The sequence below is a fragment of the Motacilla alba genome, chromosome 3, assembly GCF_015832195.1.
Source record: "Motacilla alba alba isolate MOTALB_02 chromosome 3, Motacilla_alba_V1.0_pri, whole genome shotgun sequence".
Taxonomy (NCBI): Eukaryota; Metazoa; Chordata; class Aves; order Passeriformes; family Motacillidae; genus Motacilla; species Motacilla alba.
This window is the reverse complement of record NC_052018.1, coordinates 65,831,151-65,848,361: the sequence shown is the minus strand read 5'-3', so window position 1 is coordinate 65,848,361 and position 17,211 is coordinate 65,831,151. Positions and strand designations below refer to the sequence as shown.

The following is a 17,211-nucleotide window of genomic DNA, read 5'->3' as shown; positions in this document are numbered from 1 at the left end:
TGAAAACCCCTTGGAATGTGGTATTTTCCAAGGTCTGTAATGGTAAAAATTAGGGTCTGTCTTATTGTGTCTGCAATACTAATGCAGGACATGAGAAGTTTACCCACTGCATCACGTTTCTCAATTGCAAAGCAAGGTAGTCTACCATCTCCTATCAGATTCAGCAGTCGTCTCTGCAGTGGTTTGGCACTGTTGTAGGAAAATAAAACTACACAAGATGCTAATCTGTGTAAGAAGCATTTAAAGATAATTCTTGTGTGCTGCAGGCTAGATGACACACTTCAGGACCAAAGAAAATACTTCGCACATTGGGCTTGTGTCCTGAAGCACAGGATTTACTATATCTCTTTTACAAGAGAAGGTACAATGGTGACCAGTTATTATTAATCCTGCTTGAACTTTCCACTAAACCTACTCAGAAGTTTTGATACATTTTAGCCAGACCGAGGGAAAAATTCCCCCTGTGGCTGTTGCCAGCTTGAGATAGATTGGTTTGTTTCTATTTCACCTACATTTCACCTCATCTCTCGCCTGCAGAGATCAGGAAAAAAGGCATTGTTTTACTTATATCAAAAGTGCTTTCATGTATTCTGTTCACACCTTTCTCTCTCCCTCCTTGCCTCTATAACCCCTGCTTAAAGGTAGAATATTGACTGTGCAGAATAATAATGTAATAGTGAGAAGATGGAGTACTCCTGAGCACCTATTTCTGTGACAGGGCTGTTAGGCTGGATTAAATGACAGGCTGTAAAATATCTACATTTGAGCAACTGCAGAAGAGCATGCTGAACATTTACTCTGTGTCTGGAATCTCCAAGTCTTGCCATGCTTTGTTGTGCACTTGTCTTCTCCCACCACCATGAAAACCAGTGAAACAAAATCTTCTGGACATACTTGTGCTAAGATTCCCCTCACCCATGTGTCTATGGGAAGCTTTGAAAATGAAGGAGGTGAAGAGCCCAAAAGCCTTTGTGGACTGTGAATGGCCAAGGGAAATGAGACCAGAAAAGCATGGTTCATCAGTACAGCTTGCTCAAGATGAAATGGCAACTCAGCAAGTCAGTTTAAAGAGAAACATTAACTTCAGAATACCTAGAGATAATTTTACAACTGGCAGGCCAAAAAAGCATGTGGTTCCCTAAGCCATGCTAAGGGAACAGATATGTTACTAGAGGTTACTGAGAACCCTGATTCTCAGTTAAAAAACTGTATGTAGGGAGCCAGCACACAGGGAGAAAGGACAAAGGGAAACAGGAAGAAGTTACTAGGGAATGTTGGGTTGACTGCAAATTTTTATTGGAATAAAAATAAATCACAATTGAGAGATCCATGGCCCAGGAGACTGCCTGGACACTGCTCAGACTGGATGCCTGTGACAGCAGTGTAGAGGCATGGACTGCTGAAATGTGTGAAAAAGATAAATTTCATGTTTGGAAGTACTTTAAATCAGCTATTCTTTTCTAAAGGCAGACAGCTGGATGAAAAATAATTGAATGTAAATATACTAAAATTACAAGGGAAAAGCAGGTAGCCTATGCATTAATGTGGAGTCCTGGCCCTTCAGTAACTCTTGCTAGTTGGCTTCCTTTTAACTCGGATTTTGCTACATAATGTATATTGACAACTAAATCCTTACTTACTCTGATTCAGAATGCACTAAAATGGTGTCCAGACCTGGCATCTCAACCATAAATTTAAAGTAATTTACATGTGAAGACTGAGGGAGCAGATAAGCATCACTGCCAGACCTGGAACTTATTACCCAGGGACACAAAATGAACTTTCTCTCTGTGGTAACTCCTGCAGCACTCCTGGAGAAGGCATTTCCTGAGCCCTCATCAGAATCAACATCTGAAGTGTCACTGTTTCTTTTTTTCTTCATGTAGTACAGAAGGGAGCATTGCTTCCTCGGGGCAGGGATTGTTCAGGAACTGTAAAAGTGTCCTTCTCTTCAAGCTCATTGACCCTCATAGACCAAAGTAACTTTTGAGACCAAGAAGAAGGCTAAAGATCACAGCAAGATCCATACGCAAATGTTTCCATCTCACATCTGGAAAAAATAAAAAATAGATGCAAAAGGCTGTCCTAACAAATGCTGCTATGCCATCATCCTATAACAGCCAGGATCTTGTAATAAATTCAAGCAGCAAATGAACAATAAATGTCCCCACAAAACTTCAACACAAGCAGCAGATATCCCTCTCTCTTCATCTCTCCTGATGGAGCTGCTCCATTTTTTATACATATTTAAGTATTCATTTGACAAGAGGAAAAGAATGACAGTTGCTTGGTACTAAAGACATTCACGAGGGATCCTTCAGACCCAGATTCAAGTTCTCTCACAGAATTATACCAAGGATTTCCCTGGGGTCTGCACTACAATATTTTTATCTCTGTTCCAAAATACTGCTGGACAAGAATATACAGAAAGGAGACTTGCCCTGGACAGTGCACAATCCAGTTATAGATCATCTACCTGGGAAATGAAGGAGATGCTCTTAGCCTAAGTGAGTGCTTGAACTGTTGGGGTAAGATTCTCTCATGCTTTCCCAATGTCTTCCTCTCTCTGCCAGAAAAAAATGTCCCCCTGGCCCAGGGTAAATGCTTACCAACAAAATCCAGTTCTATGAAGTGTTTTGAAAGGCCAGAATTTTCTGATGGAAAACATATATATTCCACTGGAAAATTCCCAACCAGCTCTATGGAAAACAGTGCTGGTTGTAATTGCTCCTAGTTTAACTCAATCAAAGTAAAAGCAAGCTCAAACCCTCAAGACTCCACATACCATCTTGAGAGTGCAACAGATCAGTAAAGGCAGTGTGCTTTATTATTTATGTGAAGACCTGTGTTACTAAGAAATTTATTTTCACTGAAACTCTGTTGGCAATGCAGCTGGGAGAGACGTTTTTCAGGATGACTTTTCTGACTACTATGTCAGCACCAGAGGCAGCTGAAGGTTTTGAATTGATTAATTGATCCTGTGTTAGTAGACTTCCCTGGTTAATTCTTTTGCTCTACTTTAGGAAGGAGAAAGGAAGAGTGTCTCAGCTTGCTCTAGTCCCCAAGCTATACTAGTTAAACTAACAGCACAACATTGCATGAAAATGCTTTATGAATGCTTATATAAGTTTTATCTGTCCTTGTAAATATAAAACAGTTTCCAGTTTTAAAACTAATTAAATTTAACCCTGTATCTCCACACCAATTTAATTTAGATGGATGCCACTTTTCTGTTTAGGAATTGGAATTCAATAGATTAATCAGAGAAGAGATTTAATTCAGACAGGAAAAGAGACAAAAATTGAAAAGCAGAAAAAGAAAAGCAAACTAGGAAGAGGGAGAAGGCATAATGAGAAGATAGATTAATACATCTAGAAGAGAAATCTTTTGAGTGCAGAACTGCTGGCCACTTATAGACAGAAAAATGTGGCCACAGGGAGAGACTATTGAAGAATCTAGAAACAGAGCAACACACAGGGATTAGAATTACTGAAAACATCGCAAATAAATCCCAGATTTTGATGTTTGACAAACAAACCAACCAAACCAAATAAAAAAGAAACCCAACCAAAACCAAACAAAACCAAAACTGTCAGCAAACAAACCAAACTAAATAAAACCACAAAAACCCCACTGAAAATCAGTCTGGAGATCATTCCTGTGGGCATTTAGCATGTACCAGTAGCTTTAAGTCCTGTTTCAGGAAGGACCTGATTACACATTTGAGTTATCTAGGTGCTTCCAACACTGCAGTAAATTCTGCTTTTTCCTTCTTGATTTCCACAGTGACTCACTTTTTTATTTGTGTTGTCACAATGTCCTCAGAAACTTTCCAATGGACTCAGCTAGGAGCTAAAAAACCTCTCCAAAGCCCTGAAATTACTTTTTGTTTTGGCTTTTGACTTTATTTCCAAAGCTTCATGTTTGTCTATTAAAATTCTTTCAGTTCTTCATGCCCATGAACAGATCTGTCCTTTTCCATCAGCAATCCCAGGGTGCCTCTGCACCTGTGCTGGTTTGGGTGAAGAACATGCAGTAACTGCAAAAGAGGTTTAGGTCAGAGGTAGGAATTTGGCTGTATAAAAGACACAGGTGCTTAACCTGAGGGGAAAAAAGGCATATTAACTAGGTATTGAGCTTTTAGTTTAGAAAAGCAACTTAAAACTCTGGAGAGCTTTTTTGCTTTGTAACACTCACACAGGCTTAACATAGAGGTCAAGAAAATCTTACTAAAATCATGTAACAAATTGCTAAAAATCTCAGGTAAGCCCTGTTGAGTTTTAAAGGTGACAATGATGAGGCAGAAGCTCAACTTTTGAACAGGATGTAATATTCTCTCATATTAAGAACTGTATTCTAAGTATATCACATTTGGATCTTTTAAAATTACTTGTTTGTTTTTTTTTAAATAAAGGTAGAAGAAGAGTAAGCAGAACAGAAAATTAGTTATTAAGTCTGTCATGACCTAAAATATTCAAAAGTCTTCTTTCTTTGATAGGCATAACTTAAAGAAAACCAGTGTTGGTTTAAAGAAACCAACACTGTTGGACAGAATCCACACTGCAGGGACACCACACTAGTTTCACACAGATGTCTAGTTAGACCCCATCTAACTACCACAGAGTCAGAGGAAGGTGGATCAGGCTCCATCTCTCTATTTGCATGGAATTCAAGCTCTGGGGCTACAGAGAGTTTTGGCCACCTCCCTGTAGGTGGTGGCTGTTAGGGCTGCTCGCCAGTCCCTGCTCTCTCTCTGTCTAGCTCAGGAGTCAGCAGCCTTGCCTTGATATGGTCTCTGTGGCACACTGAGCTGTGTGTTTGGGTCACTTATGTCTCTATTCCCTTTCCTTCTGACCTCCTGTCTAGCAAAAACATAAAATGTACTGAAGTAGCATAAAGACAAAATTGATGCCAGCATGGGTTTGCTACAGTATTACCTCCATCACCAGGACAGATGAAAATGGTTCTTATGAAAACTGAATCAAAACCAACCTGAGTGACTTGACTCAGAGAAAACGACAGATCCCAAAAAGCTGGAAATTAACTGAATTTTAATTCTATTGGGAAGCTCAGAAATGTAGGTTTCACTGGTGGTTTTTTAATTTTTTTAATTGGGACAAAAATCATCTAGGCTCATATGTTATGGTGCTTCTTTAAAGATTAAAAAACAATAAGATAATAAAGTATGCAAATTTTCAGACAGCTGCTCACAGAGAGACGCTGTTTGAAGTAACAGTTCTCTCTTCCGCTCTGCTGCATCTGGGTTGCTTTTAATTATTAGCAAAGAAAATAACAAGTTCCACAGATATGAATGCAAGTTCATTTTCACCATCAGTTGACTTCTGCAATTTTCACACCAACGCTGAGTTTGAGAACATGGAGAGATTTACATGAATGATGAGTAAGAGTATTGCTCATAATGCTGAGTATTAAATAGAGCACAGGGATAGCACGGAGGGTGCTTTTGAATCACAGTCATGAGGACTGCCACACTACGCTACCTTAAAAACTTATGTTCAGTCCTCAGCTTTCACACACATTCCAGTGGCCTTAGGCAAGTACATGTGATTTACAATAATTTAGACAGAGATTTCTTTTCTAAAAGGGTAGAGTAGCACTTCAGTTTGAACATAATGCACATCAGGGTGTGAGATCCCTGTACACACACACATGTGACAGGGAGATGCAAGAAGCTACAGTGGAGCTTGGTCACTCTGCCACTGCCTGACCTGCCCCAGCTGTACAGGGAGCTGTGCACAGGGCTCCTTCAGAGCAGGAGAGAAGATAATGAGCAACATGCCAATATCCATCTGAGGCTTAGAACTAAAAGGTCATTTCCACCTTCTCTGCTACACATGAGATGAAAAACTATTACATACCTTACTATTCAGCAGACTATAGTCAACCAAGAGACGACGGCAAAGAGAAGGACATATACAGATAGATGTGTACCTGCAGTCAATCCACTTACTTTGGATTTCCAGCCCCTGGCTTCTTTCTCCGGAATATGTTGAGGAAAGTGTTGGACTTGCAAGGTGCCTTGCCATCCCCGACATGCATACGCACCACATCTGAGGTGGTGAAGGCACTGCGGACATTCCTCTCAGGCTTGGCTATAATGATGTACATCTTAGGAGTGAACATGCACCCCAGAGCCACTGTCACGCTCAGGCTCACTGCGAAACAGGTGGTGATGATCTTGTAGTTGCTCCCGAAATAGATGGGCACAAAGGCCAGCCAGATGATACAAGTGGTGTACATAGTGAATGCAATGTACTTGGCCTCGTTGAAATTGGCAGGCACGTTGCGAGTCTTGAAGGCGTAATACGTGCAGCTCATGATGAGGAGTCCATTGTAGCCCACAGGAGCCACGACGCCCAGGTTGCTGGTGTTGCAGATAAGGTAAACTTCCTTAATGCTGGGGTAGGAGAGGATGGGCATGGGGGGCTCCAGGATGATCAGCGTGATCACCAGTGTCAGCTGCACGCTGATCAGAATGGAGGCGATGACCACCTGGGCCCAGGCGCTCATGAAGCGGGGCTTGCGGGTGCAGATCTTCTTCTTGCTGCCCGCCAGGATGCGCGCGATGCGGTTGGTTTTGGTCACGAGGGCGGAATAGCACATGGCGGAGGAGAGGCCCACCAGAAGGCGCTGCAGGTAGCAGGACGTTGTGGTGGGCTTAGCTATAAGGGTGAAAGGGCAGACGTAGCCCAAAAAGATGCCAGCCAGGATAATATAGCAGAGCTCACGGCTGGAGGACTTGACAACAGGGGTGTCTCTGTAGAGCACAAAGATAAGGGTGACAAACATGGTGACCAGGATCCCCAGGCAGGAAAAGACCACAGCCACAATAGACTCTATATTGCTCCACTGGAGATACTTTACAGGGATGGGTTCGCAGCCTGCAGTGTACAGAAGAGAAACAGTGTGTTAGAAAGGCAGCTCCTGGAAGAACCTTTTTTGCTGGATCTCAGTATAATCCAAGCATTAGCATATGTCTATGTGATGTGGATTATTAAAACCGTTTTACAAAGGGGTTAACTGTGTGATGGAAAAGTTTGGATTAAATATGTTCAAAAACCAGCCATCCATTTTGGGTGTCCCAAACATTGTCTCATGATGCTGCAACAGGAAATTAGATTTGGAAATATCTGCTTTAGAGATACCTGATTACAAGCCCAGCATACCAAAGGCACAGCTGGGAACAGAACCCAGACAAAGTCACCATCATCTCTTCATTTCAGCAGATTAATTTATTCAGTCATTACCACAGTCACTATAGTTTGATCTACTACATTTTTTGAGAGTGGTGTTATAAATATTATAAATTAATCAGAGGTCTATGGACAGAAACATGGAAATAAATCCAAAATTTTAATTGAACTGTATCATAGATACTATACCTCCTTAGTACATTTCTGCTTTTTTTCTCTTCACAGTATCTTATTCTTATTTTGTCAAACCCTCTGCTCATTGTTTGCTGTCTAAATAATATAATTTAATTCTCTTGGAAGAGTCAAACCCACAGAATATGCATGCCTTCAGATAAAAACTGGAAAGACTCTCCTTTCTGACTAGTACAGATGTGCAAACATATGTGTCTGTTAAGACAGTACTAAACTGCTCTCTCCCACACTCAAGTTAAAGGAGTCTCTGGATATCTTCCTCGCTGTCCTGAAGTAATATCATCAATAAACACTACAGAGAAAATAAAATCCTATGTGTTAATAAGATGTTATGGTTGTGAAGCTGTTATGGACATCTTTCATTAGGGCATTTTCAAATTTCTGTTCTTGACTTAATAGTTCCAAAATGCTTTTGACATGTTTCTTTATCCCAAGGGAAGTATCCACAGCCTCTTCTACTTGTTTTCATCTTCCTCCAGTTTCCCCTAGACACAACTCACCTTTTCTGCCTTTCCCCCACCTCTCAAGTACCTTTCCTCCCAGTCCCTCACCATCCCTGGCTCAGTTCACCTTACAGTTCAGTTTTTTTAGCCACCTCTCCACCCAGATGTCCTTATTGCAAACTGCTGCTCCAGCTTTTCTGGTCCTGGACTGGCTTCTCATGAACTCTGCCTATCTGAGTTCTTGGACATGACTGAAAAGAGCAGGGAAAAGATGGTGATGTCAGCAAGCTTGTGAGAGAGGCATTTTTTCCTCTCATATTTGCTGCTAGATCTTAACAAGGGTCCTGATGTTGTGATGGACAAAAGTTGTGCTCAGTTCCTTCCTCCTCAGTGTGGAGTGTATTTGGAGAAACCATCTATAAAAAGAAAGTTTCTGAGTCCCACAGTTTTGCCTAATTTATATGCATCTTTCATATGGTGACAAAAAGTACCACCAGATACTTCTACTGTAATGTAGATACCTGTACTGTAATGTAAAGTCCTTCATTCCAAATAATTGAGAAGTAAGACAAGGTATAGATCAGGGTTGAACAGTTTTACTGTAACCTCATTTTGAGAAACAGGAGAAAAAATGTTTTTTCTTTAAATTAAAAAAAAAAATCAGCCCAAGGCAAAGTCCTGACATGGAAAATTTCTGCTTGAACTTTTAATGTCTGCCAATGTCATATGAACTGAGAGAAGGTCTTATAATTTTGTACACTTTTTCTCCAAGCTGACTTAACTAAAGGTGTTGTTCTTACACATGCCTGTAACATTAAAAACATTAGAAATTATAGCAATGGCAACCAGAGGTCTTATTTTATAAAGAAAATATTATAAAATGAAAAGAAAATTTTATAAAGAAAATGATTTTTCTCAATATGGTCTGTTCAAGACTCAGGAAATTTTTACCTCTAACCAATGCTTTTGTGGTGAAATAGGAAGGAAAACCTCTTTATTATAAGTGTGAACCTTTGGCCATTGGCTTTAGCAGCCCTGACTGGAAGCTGGCTCCTCTATGATATATTAAAAGACTAAGGATCAGAAGCTCTTGCTCATTGATTAATACAAATGAAGCTCTTCTCATACAAGAATCTGGTCAGTGGTTGTTGGAAGGGTTAAGTTTCAATATGGACTTTAAGCTTAACAACCTCAAGACATACTCACATTATTCCATTTTAAACTATATTTTCAGGGGCTTAACCCAGATCCAGCATGGTAGTTAAGCCTATCGTTTGCTCTAAGCTTATCCAGTGTAAGATTTGCTTAGAAATGTTTCATTAAACCAGTGTAATTCCTGTGCACCAGCAAGCCCAAGAACCACATATTGTACAAACTGCAAAAAGTTCCCTACACTGCTTTTTACCAGCTAACAGTTGTTGGTTGTCAGCACCTGTGAAGGTGGGTCATTTCCCAGCTAGGAGAAAGTGGGCTCTGGAACCCCACTGAGACTGGGGGAGGATACTCAGGAAATTGTGCATGCATTTACAAAACAAAACAAAACAGCCTCCTCAACAACTAAACCAAACCTCAAAAAAATCAGAGCAAAAGCTTCACAGTTAAAATTTTCTGGTAAAAGCTGTCTGGTAGTTTTCATGTACTATTTTCCCTGCACTTTAACTGTGAATAATTTCCATGATCAGAAGGCTAATCAATTTTTTTATTACTATATTCACAGTGCAAGGACAATAAGAGAATCTATGATGTTTTCTGAGGTCAGTAACACATCCCAGGTAACTAACTGATGGCCCCAAAACCTTACGATTCTTTTCAAAAGACTATAAAACTTCCTACCCTATATTGTTTTATTGCTGATTTAAGATGATTTATTTAAACTGAGTTTACTAGCTTGACATTCATCCATCTTATATTATATTCTGGTACTCTAAAAGATTTCTCTTGGCACAAGGTCCAAGGTACAGTACTGGCTATAGTGACTATTCCTCAGGTCAGGTTTTCATCTTGTGTGGTAAGAAATCCTTTGTGTATGCTGAGTCCATTTTACTGAACTCATATTTAAAGGAAGCAATCTAAAAAAATCTTGTACATTTAAAAATAAAATTAAAATGTCAGGAAATGATTGCTGAGCCTCAGAGACTGATTTCAAATGGAGAAATGAGCACCTTGAAAAGCATGTCTTATGAAATAGGTTAGTATGTGCTTCACATTTCTTAAAAGGATTAAGGATTTTAGAGCCTCGATCTGTGATGGAAAATGAGTCTAAAACCACATACATGTTTAGCATTTAAGATTTAAGGCAAAGGGAAAAACAATCTGCACTGTGAGATGTTACTGCCTGTGTCTAGATGCTATGGTGACTGCCAGGGTATGAATACAACACATAAAATCAAGCTATAAAAACACATTTGATAGGAGTCCTGGCAAGAAAAGAGAAATCCAAATTAAATCATTCCAATGGTGACTCCCACAAAGTTCAAGAGACAGAGTTTATCTAGCTAAATCCCCTTCTTCTAAAGATTAGGATGGCATCAGCTTCCTTTCACAGCTTTGTATTTTGTAGTATAGTTCAAGTAAATCAATTTTAGGGGTTAAAAAGGAAGTTTTTTTTTCAATAGGACAGACTGAAGAAGCTGTGCGGGAGCAGACCGCCATTTCAATGTTCTCTAGGAAATAAGTCAATGGCTATGCTGTCATTTGGCTGACGGTACTGTGATTTCAGAACAGCAGCAGTCCAGTCTCCTTGCTGAGAAGAAACACAAATCAGCAGGTCATCTACAGATTTCATTAAAAGTTAATAGATTGCAACATGCCCTGGAGATTTTTTCCAGCACTGATTCTTTCTGCAACTCTTTTCAGCAGTGCCTGTCATTTTGACATGACCCCTTTTGAGCTACTCTGAGCAGCTGGTAGCTCTGAACCACACTCTCTCAAGTGCATATTGATTTCTCACTAGGTTTTTGTTCTGGCTTCTTTTTAATCAATAGATCCCTTTTTCTTCCCTGAGGAGTAGATACAAGCAATTCTGTGAACCTCTAAGACCAGCAAAACCTGTTTGTGTATGGATATCTGCTTTCAAATTAGCAGACGCTGGTGTCTTAGGAACAGGAATTAAATATGGCCTTTTCAAATAGTCAGGACATTTATGAAAGGTTCTGAGGATTTTTTGGTGTCTATTAATACCAGATGCGTTTCTATGATTTGGGCTCTTACAGAATGTATTTTTCATTAACTCCTCTCCCTACAACCCACTGACATGAAACCTGAAGGGTCTGAAGATTTCTGTATCCTGACAAATCTGTTTGTTGGTTTAGCTGCAAACCAGAGCAGGGGCAGGGCAGGGTGGTGGGGGTGGGAGTGGGAGGTATGGAGTATAGACATTTATACACACATCTGGGACATGACCATAACTTATTTTCCACAGAAAACCAAGACAGACAATGAGTCACATTTCCTAGTCTCTTGGGATTAATAGTGTATTTTTACCTAGAGAAGTGGCTAGCTTTCCTTCTCAAAATACATGCTCTGAGAGCTCACTTGGCTTCAGCTGCTAGCTTGAAGTATCTCATAGAACAAATTAATTGAAGCTTGAGGGTTTTGTCTATGTGCTAAATGTTGCAGCAACTTCTGTCAGCCAGTCATGGTAAAGGACAAAGATGTGTTAGTTGCACATCTTTGACTGGGCGTTCAGATTGTTTCTGTGACTAGGAATAATGCCCTGCTGAATGCTGGCATCCAAGATTAGCAGAGGTGACATGGGGCAGAGGTGCCTCTAGTCTTTCATAGTGATACAAAGCAAACGTTAAGGTCAGGGTGATGCTTCTCAATGTGTTGTAGCTTTTTTGGGGGGGTAATGGTTGCTGCAAGGCCCAGAGCAGAAGTGGAGGTTGACCTTGATAGGTAAAAAATAAACAGAAGGGTGCCAAAGCATGCAACTCATCCAAGGCATTTACACAAGGGAGACCTAACTCATTCCAGACAGCTTTTCTCAGGATTTTCTTAAAAATTCTCTTGCTGGTGGGTCCAGTAAGAACAATCTTTATACCAAACAAGAGTCCAGTCATGAGTTACTGAAGGTCCTGAAATCCCAGATAAAGTGCTACTAATTGCATGGTAAAATGGTCAGAAAAGAGTATCAAGTCAACATGACAAGAATGCACTGAGCTCTTGTGTCATTCACTGCTAAATTGCAGCAAATACTGCCGAGTTCATAAGCAGTCTTTATTAATACTTGTGCTAAATGAAGGAAAGGAACAGACAGACTATAACATTTCTTCTTGGCAGAAATTTTGCTGTCTTTATTGTCTGTGCTGTTGCACTAAGCTGAAAGACAGTCACCCTAAACTGCACTGGAATGTGTGTCCAAACATGTACCTTTAATATCTCTGCATGCTGCCATCTAACTGTCCAGCGCACAGCACTCTCCTCATGCCCTGTAGAAAAAGAATGGGTTTGGAGGGACACATGCCTACCTGTCAGGTCAGCATTTGGCCACCAGCCAAGCTCACAGGCTTTACAGGTGAATTCATCCTGAACAAATTCATTCTCCTTGCAAGCAGTGCAAATCCAGCAGCAGCTCACTTCTCCTTTCCTGATCACCTGCAATACAAAATACATCCTCGGTTCTGATCCTCTATCAGAAACAAAGAGGCACACACCACCAGCCCCAGCAAACACATAACACAATACACTGTTTAAAACATGACAGGATTCCTGTGTATGGCATATTTCAAACAGCTAGAAAACACCAATCATGATTTTGTATCAATCCCTGTATTAAAATTTGTGCTTAGGATTTCAAGGACAACCTCTGGGGACAATTTTATTTTGTTTTGAGGAGAGCTATTCTGAGATAAAAGTACAAAAACCATTTTCCCTCTGGTACAGAGGCATGGTGAATATGGTATTTTCAATCAAACTTGAGGCTTAATCTATGAGATGGCAGAGGTCAGGACAAGCAGCTCAGCCCATGCTTAATATCTATTGCATAGAAAAAAGCAGTAAACAAAGTCAAAGGTTAGAAGCAAGAGTAATTCATGCATATAAATTCGTATATATACATGTACACACAAGCCCAATCACATAAACACACATTCCAATTTATGTGGAAGTCTCTTTGGGGCTCATTACACAAGTGTAAATAGAAATTAAAATAAGAACAAATTACAAAACATCCTGCTAAAAGGATCTATTAGGTTTTAGCAGAAAAAAAGAAAAAAAAAGCACTGACCAACCTCATGCTTCAGAACAGCTTTTTTAGGGACAAATGTCCCTGAAAACTTTCTTTCTTTGCTGTGAGGGCTGCTAAATGTAATGATCCAATGCTGAAAAGATTATTTCCTTGTCATGATTCCTAGTTTCTTTACCCTGAGGCTGCAAGAAAGATTAAGGATCTCTCTGGCTCCTAGGGCTCTGACAAAGACTCTGCCCTTGTTTGCCAGGAAGGAGGAATCCAGCCTTTTCTTCCTGGTCTTCCTATCCATCTATATGCAGAGATAAGTACAGTAGTGAAATGCCAAATGTTTGTTTTATTGAATACTGGCTTTGTGGGCTTTTTTTTTTATTTTTTTTTGTTTAACATTTCCTCATGCAGTCTGTGGAGAGAGTCCAATAGGCTTCAATGAGAGCTGAAGCTGGCATTTTGTATGCATAGTGTTTACATATACACACATACACAAACTGCACAATCTCAAACACAGAAAAAGGATGTTTTGGAGGGTGGTAAATACCAATAATGTTTCTCCTCCAAGATGTTGGAGTGTGTCACTGTGCCTTTGCCAAATCGTCAGTTTATCTAAGCTTATTGCTTAGAGTAGCAATATAGAAATAAAAATATGTAAATGTGCTTATTAAATGAAAATAGAAAGGAAAGTCTACTTTGAGGAAATTTTCCTGAATGGGCTTCTTGCCATTTTAAACTTAATGCATCCATACCATTCTGTTAGTGGTGAAACATGTCTTTATGTCATCCAGACATGACTGGTAGCAAATTATTTGTAGCCTGATGCAAGTGCTACTGTTTGGTGAACACAGAGTGATTTCATTTGTATTTATATTTGCCCTGTTGTGAACATGAGATATAAATAGGCATGGAGTTTGTTGAGGTTTTTTTTCAACTTTTCCTTGCAGATGTAACTGCTGGATCAAAATACTGGACTCCTGTGGGTCATGATACTTTCAAGATCAGCCCCCAAGTGAATCACAGCCACTGACTGTTGTAGGCAATGACTAAGTGAAAATCTTTCTCACATAAGGCGAAACTCAAATTCTATCACATTAGAAGATTCTGCATCCCTACAAAGGGTAATTTTAGAAAACATGGGCCTGTATATGCTGTTGTTAAAGAAAGATATTAGTCTAGGGGGTCTTTCTATCATTTTGGCATTCCTGAAGGAAAGGAAGTCATACCCATTGTCTTGAAAGGAGCTTGCTTGGGTTTAGGGAAAAACACTGACTGGATATTCCTATTTCTATGGCAGAAAGTGAGTGTCTGAGGCACACCTTAATCTGGCCCTTCAGGCAAGGCTCGCTGCACACCGATCGGACCATCCCACTCTTGTTCATCTGGATCCTGTAGTCATCGATGTTGAGCACACCCTCGTGCCAGGTCCCAACGAGGACGTAGTCGTAACGGTTGGGCTCTATGTACTGCAGGTTCATGATGTCATATCTGCAAGGAAAGAACAATGAGTCACTGTCCTGCAACATAAAAGACAAAAATTTACCTTGCTCTTCTTCTTCTTCTGCCTCTAAATATTCAAGTTATCCCTTAATACCAGGGACTTGGGTTTCACAAAAACCCCAAATCCTTTAGGATTTGCAGCAGAATCCCAGAAAGTGTCAGCTCTGATTGGTGCACAATTGCTGATTGCCTGCCTTGCTTGCATAAAACCATGGGTAAAAAGTTGTGTGTCCAGGAAGAGCTGCACACCAAAGACAGTAAACTCTGCTGAAGATGGATGTGTAGGCAATGTCTGGATAATGCTGATTCAAATAATTTGCCAAAACTTCTTTAACCTTCACTTGGTGTCTCCATGCTGGATGGTTGTAACATAGCCCATGCTGGGAGCTCTTAAACTGAAATACTCAGACCAATCGAACTGGTTCGCCATAAGTTAGCTGTAAGCTCTAAGTTCGACCGCTCATTTTATGCAGCCCAGTGATCCTGTCAGGAAAAGTTAGCACCTCAGTCAGAACATTTACTTCCTCACACTTCCTCACTTCCTTCCCAAGGCTAAGGTAAGGGAAGCATAAAAAACTGCTACAATAAACATCCAGCCTGCCCCACTGCCTTCAATGTGTTGGACCTGAGGTGTGTGCATCCCTTCTTGATATTTATTATATTCATTCTTTTACCCACAGAATGTAGCTTGATTCTTAGTAGGAAATAAGCAAGAATGGAAGAATGAATGTTGGAGTGTGTACAGAGAGGAAGAACCTCAAAGAGGCTAAACCCACATCCTGGTCTCTTGAGATGGGAAGGGGGTGGACTTTGTTTAATAAATGACAAGAGAAGGAGCATTGAGAACAAGGAATCAGCATTAGAGCTGAAAATAACCAAGCATCTTATCTTTTCCAAGCCTGGGATTTACTGCCTTGCTCTTCTGTACTGGACTGTCTCAGTCTCTGGAGAAAAAAATATTTTGTTTATAATGGGTGTTGCTAATCTGTACATGCTTTAAGAATGAAAGGTAAGGTAGGCAAAGTTCAAGCCATAAATAAAATTAGGATGTTTGGTTGTGAGCAAAGAGAGACGTCCATTTGTTCCTTTTCCATTTTGAGGTTCAAATATGCAAAATTTCAACTCTCTCTGCACTTCACAGAGGGAAGAGGTGTTAGAATTATTCTCTAGAGTAGAGCAGAGTAATTTTCTAAACTAAGTCTTTGTTAAGGATGACTTAAAGAAATGCATATTTACAGCTGTAATTAGACCTCAGTTTTGCAAATATGCATGCTCAGATAATGCCCGTGCCACTGCAGAGCTCCATTGAATCACATGTGAAAAGGACCCTGCCGCTGAGTTCAATGGAGCTCCAAGCAGGAGGCAGCTCCATTGGTTGGGAATTGGCCACTAATCAAGGCATTGCTTAGGAAACGGGTGAATTTCAAATTCATTAGGGAACAATTGCTTCTCATATCCCAGTTCTAACACTGAAGGAAGTGCTTAAAAAAAGAAATGCTGTTTCCAAGCTTGTGAAGAATCAGGATAACAAGAAGCAGTGAAAGTCAGGCATTTCATAATGGATACTCAACAGACAGGAGTAAAGCTCAGTGGAAATGTGCATTCCTCTTCCTAGCAAAGAAAAAGTACTTGGATTTTAGTTTGACCTTATATTAGGCTGACACAAAATCAGTTACTCTGGGCTGGAAAATTAATTCAGGAAGGGGAATAAAAGATTGCGAGAACCTCACATTCACCTAATGGAATTTTTGAGCCCACACACTTTTTTTTCATTTTTACAAAAATACATCACAAGGCACGGAGGGACATTAATGCATTATCAATTAAGAGGTTCTCCTGTGTTCTTGTAATACTGTTCCCTTTCCTATAGGTTACCTGTCAAAGAATAAAGTATGTAGATTAAAAGTTCTTACACAGCCTTGCGTTATGACAAGTTGTAGTACAATGTTTGCAGCTTTATCAAAGCTGCAGCTTGACTTTTAAGTGGAAAAATGTGATCTACCAAATACTCGTGGTATATGGAGATGTGCTTAAGTTCTTTATCTTTTCCTTCTTTTTCTTAATGAAAAACCTGTGCTTCGAGCAAAGACAAAATCAGTGCTGGAATACCTCCTCCCATCCCCTTGCCCACATATGTACAACTTTAACAATTTTGGGCTGTGTCCATACAGCAAATTATGACCGCAAAAGAAGAGGGTTTGACAAGAGTTGTGAAGCTCTCAGAGAGTGAGACTTCTTGGAGGCAGTTGTATTTCACACACACAAGGCAGCATTTAAAAAAGCCATTAAAACATTCAGTGGGTGAGGAAATTAATCCTTCTTTTCACATAAGAGCAAGCTCTCTGGTATATTGGGAAATGATGTGACCCAGTAGGTGGTGTCTTACGAGCAAGTTACTTGTAAGGCAAGCCAGAATGTAAGTCAGCTGGTCACAGACACACTCATACTCCAGTTAATCTGAGATAGCTGAAGTTACGTTTTTCCACAGCCATTATACCTGACTGATACTGATGTTTGCTATCCTGGAAGACAGGAGGGAAAAGAGCGGCACTGAGCTATGCCGGGATGTAAATGGATGAAATAACCACCCATGAATCCAAACTCTGAAACCAAAAATGCATATTTGACCAAAAAAAATTGTTTACATGCAAGTTTGAAGGTTTTGCATAAGGCAAAATTTGAT

At 40.1% G+C, this 17,211-nt stretch overlaps 1 protein-coding gene across 6 annotated transcripts in view; it reads right to left on the bottom strand.

The window, feature by feature from the left end:
- The window catches only part of GRM1 (glutamate metabotropic receptor 1), a 180,220-nt gene that overhangs the window by 24,656 nt on the left and 138,353 nt on the right, over positions 1-17,211 (bottom strand). For all 6 annotated transcript variants that reach the window (XM_038132729.1, XM_038132733.1, XM_038132735.1 and 3 more), the window contains exons 6-8: positions 14,348-14,516; positions 12,319-12,445; positions 5,972-6,902 (exon numbers count right to left, since the gene is read on the bottom strand). In XM_038132729.1, coding sequence (XP_037988657.1) covers positions 5,972-6,902; positions 12,319-12,445; positions 14,348-14,516 — 1,227 coding nt within the window. The remainder of the gene's footprint in view (positions 1-5,971; positions 6,903-12,318; positions 12,446-14,347; positions 14,517-17,211) is intronic.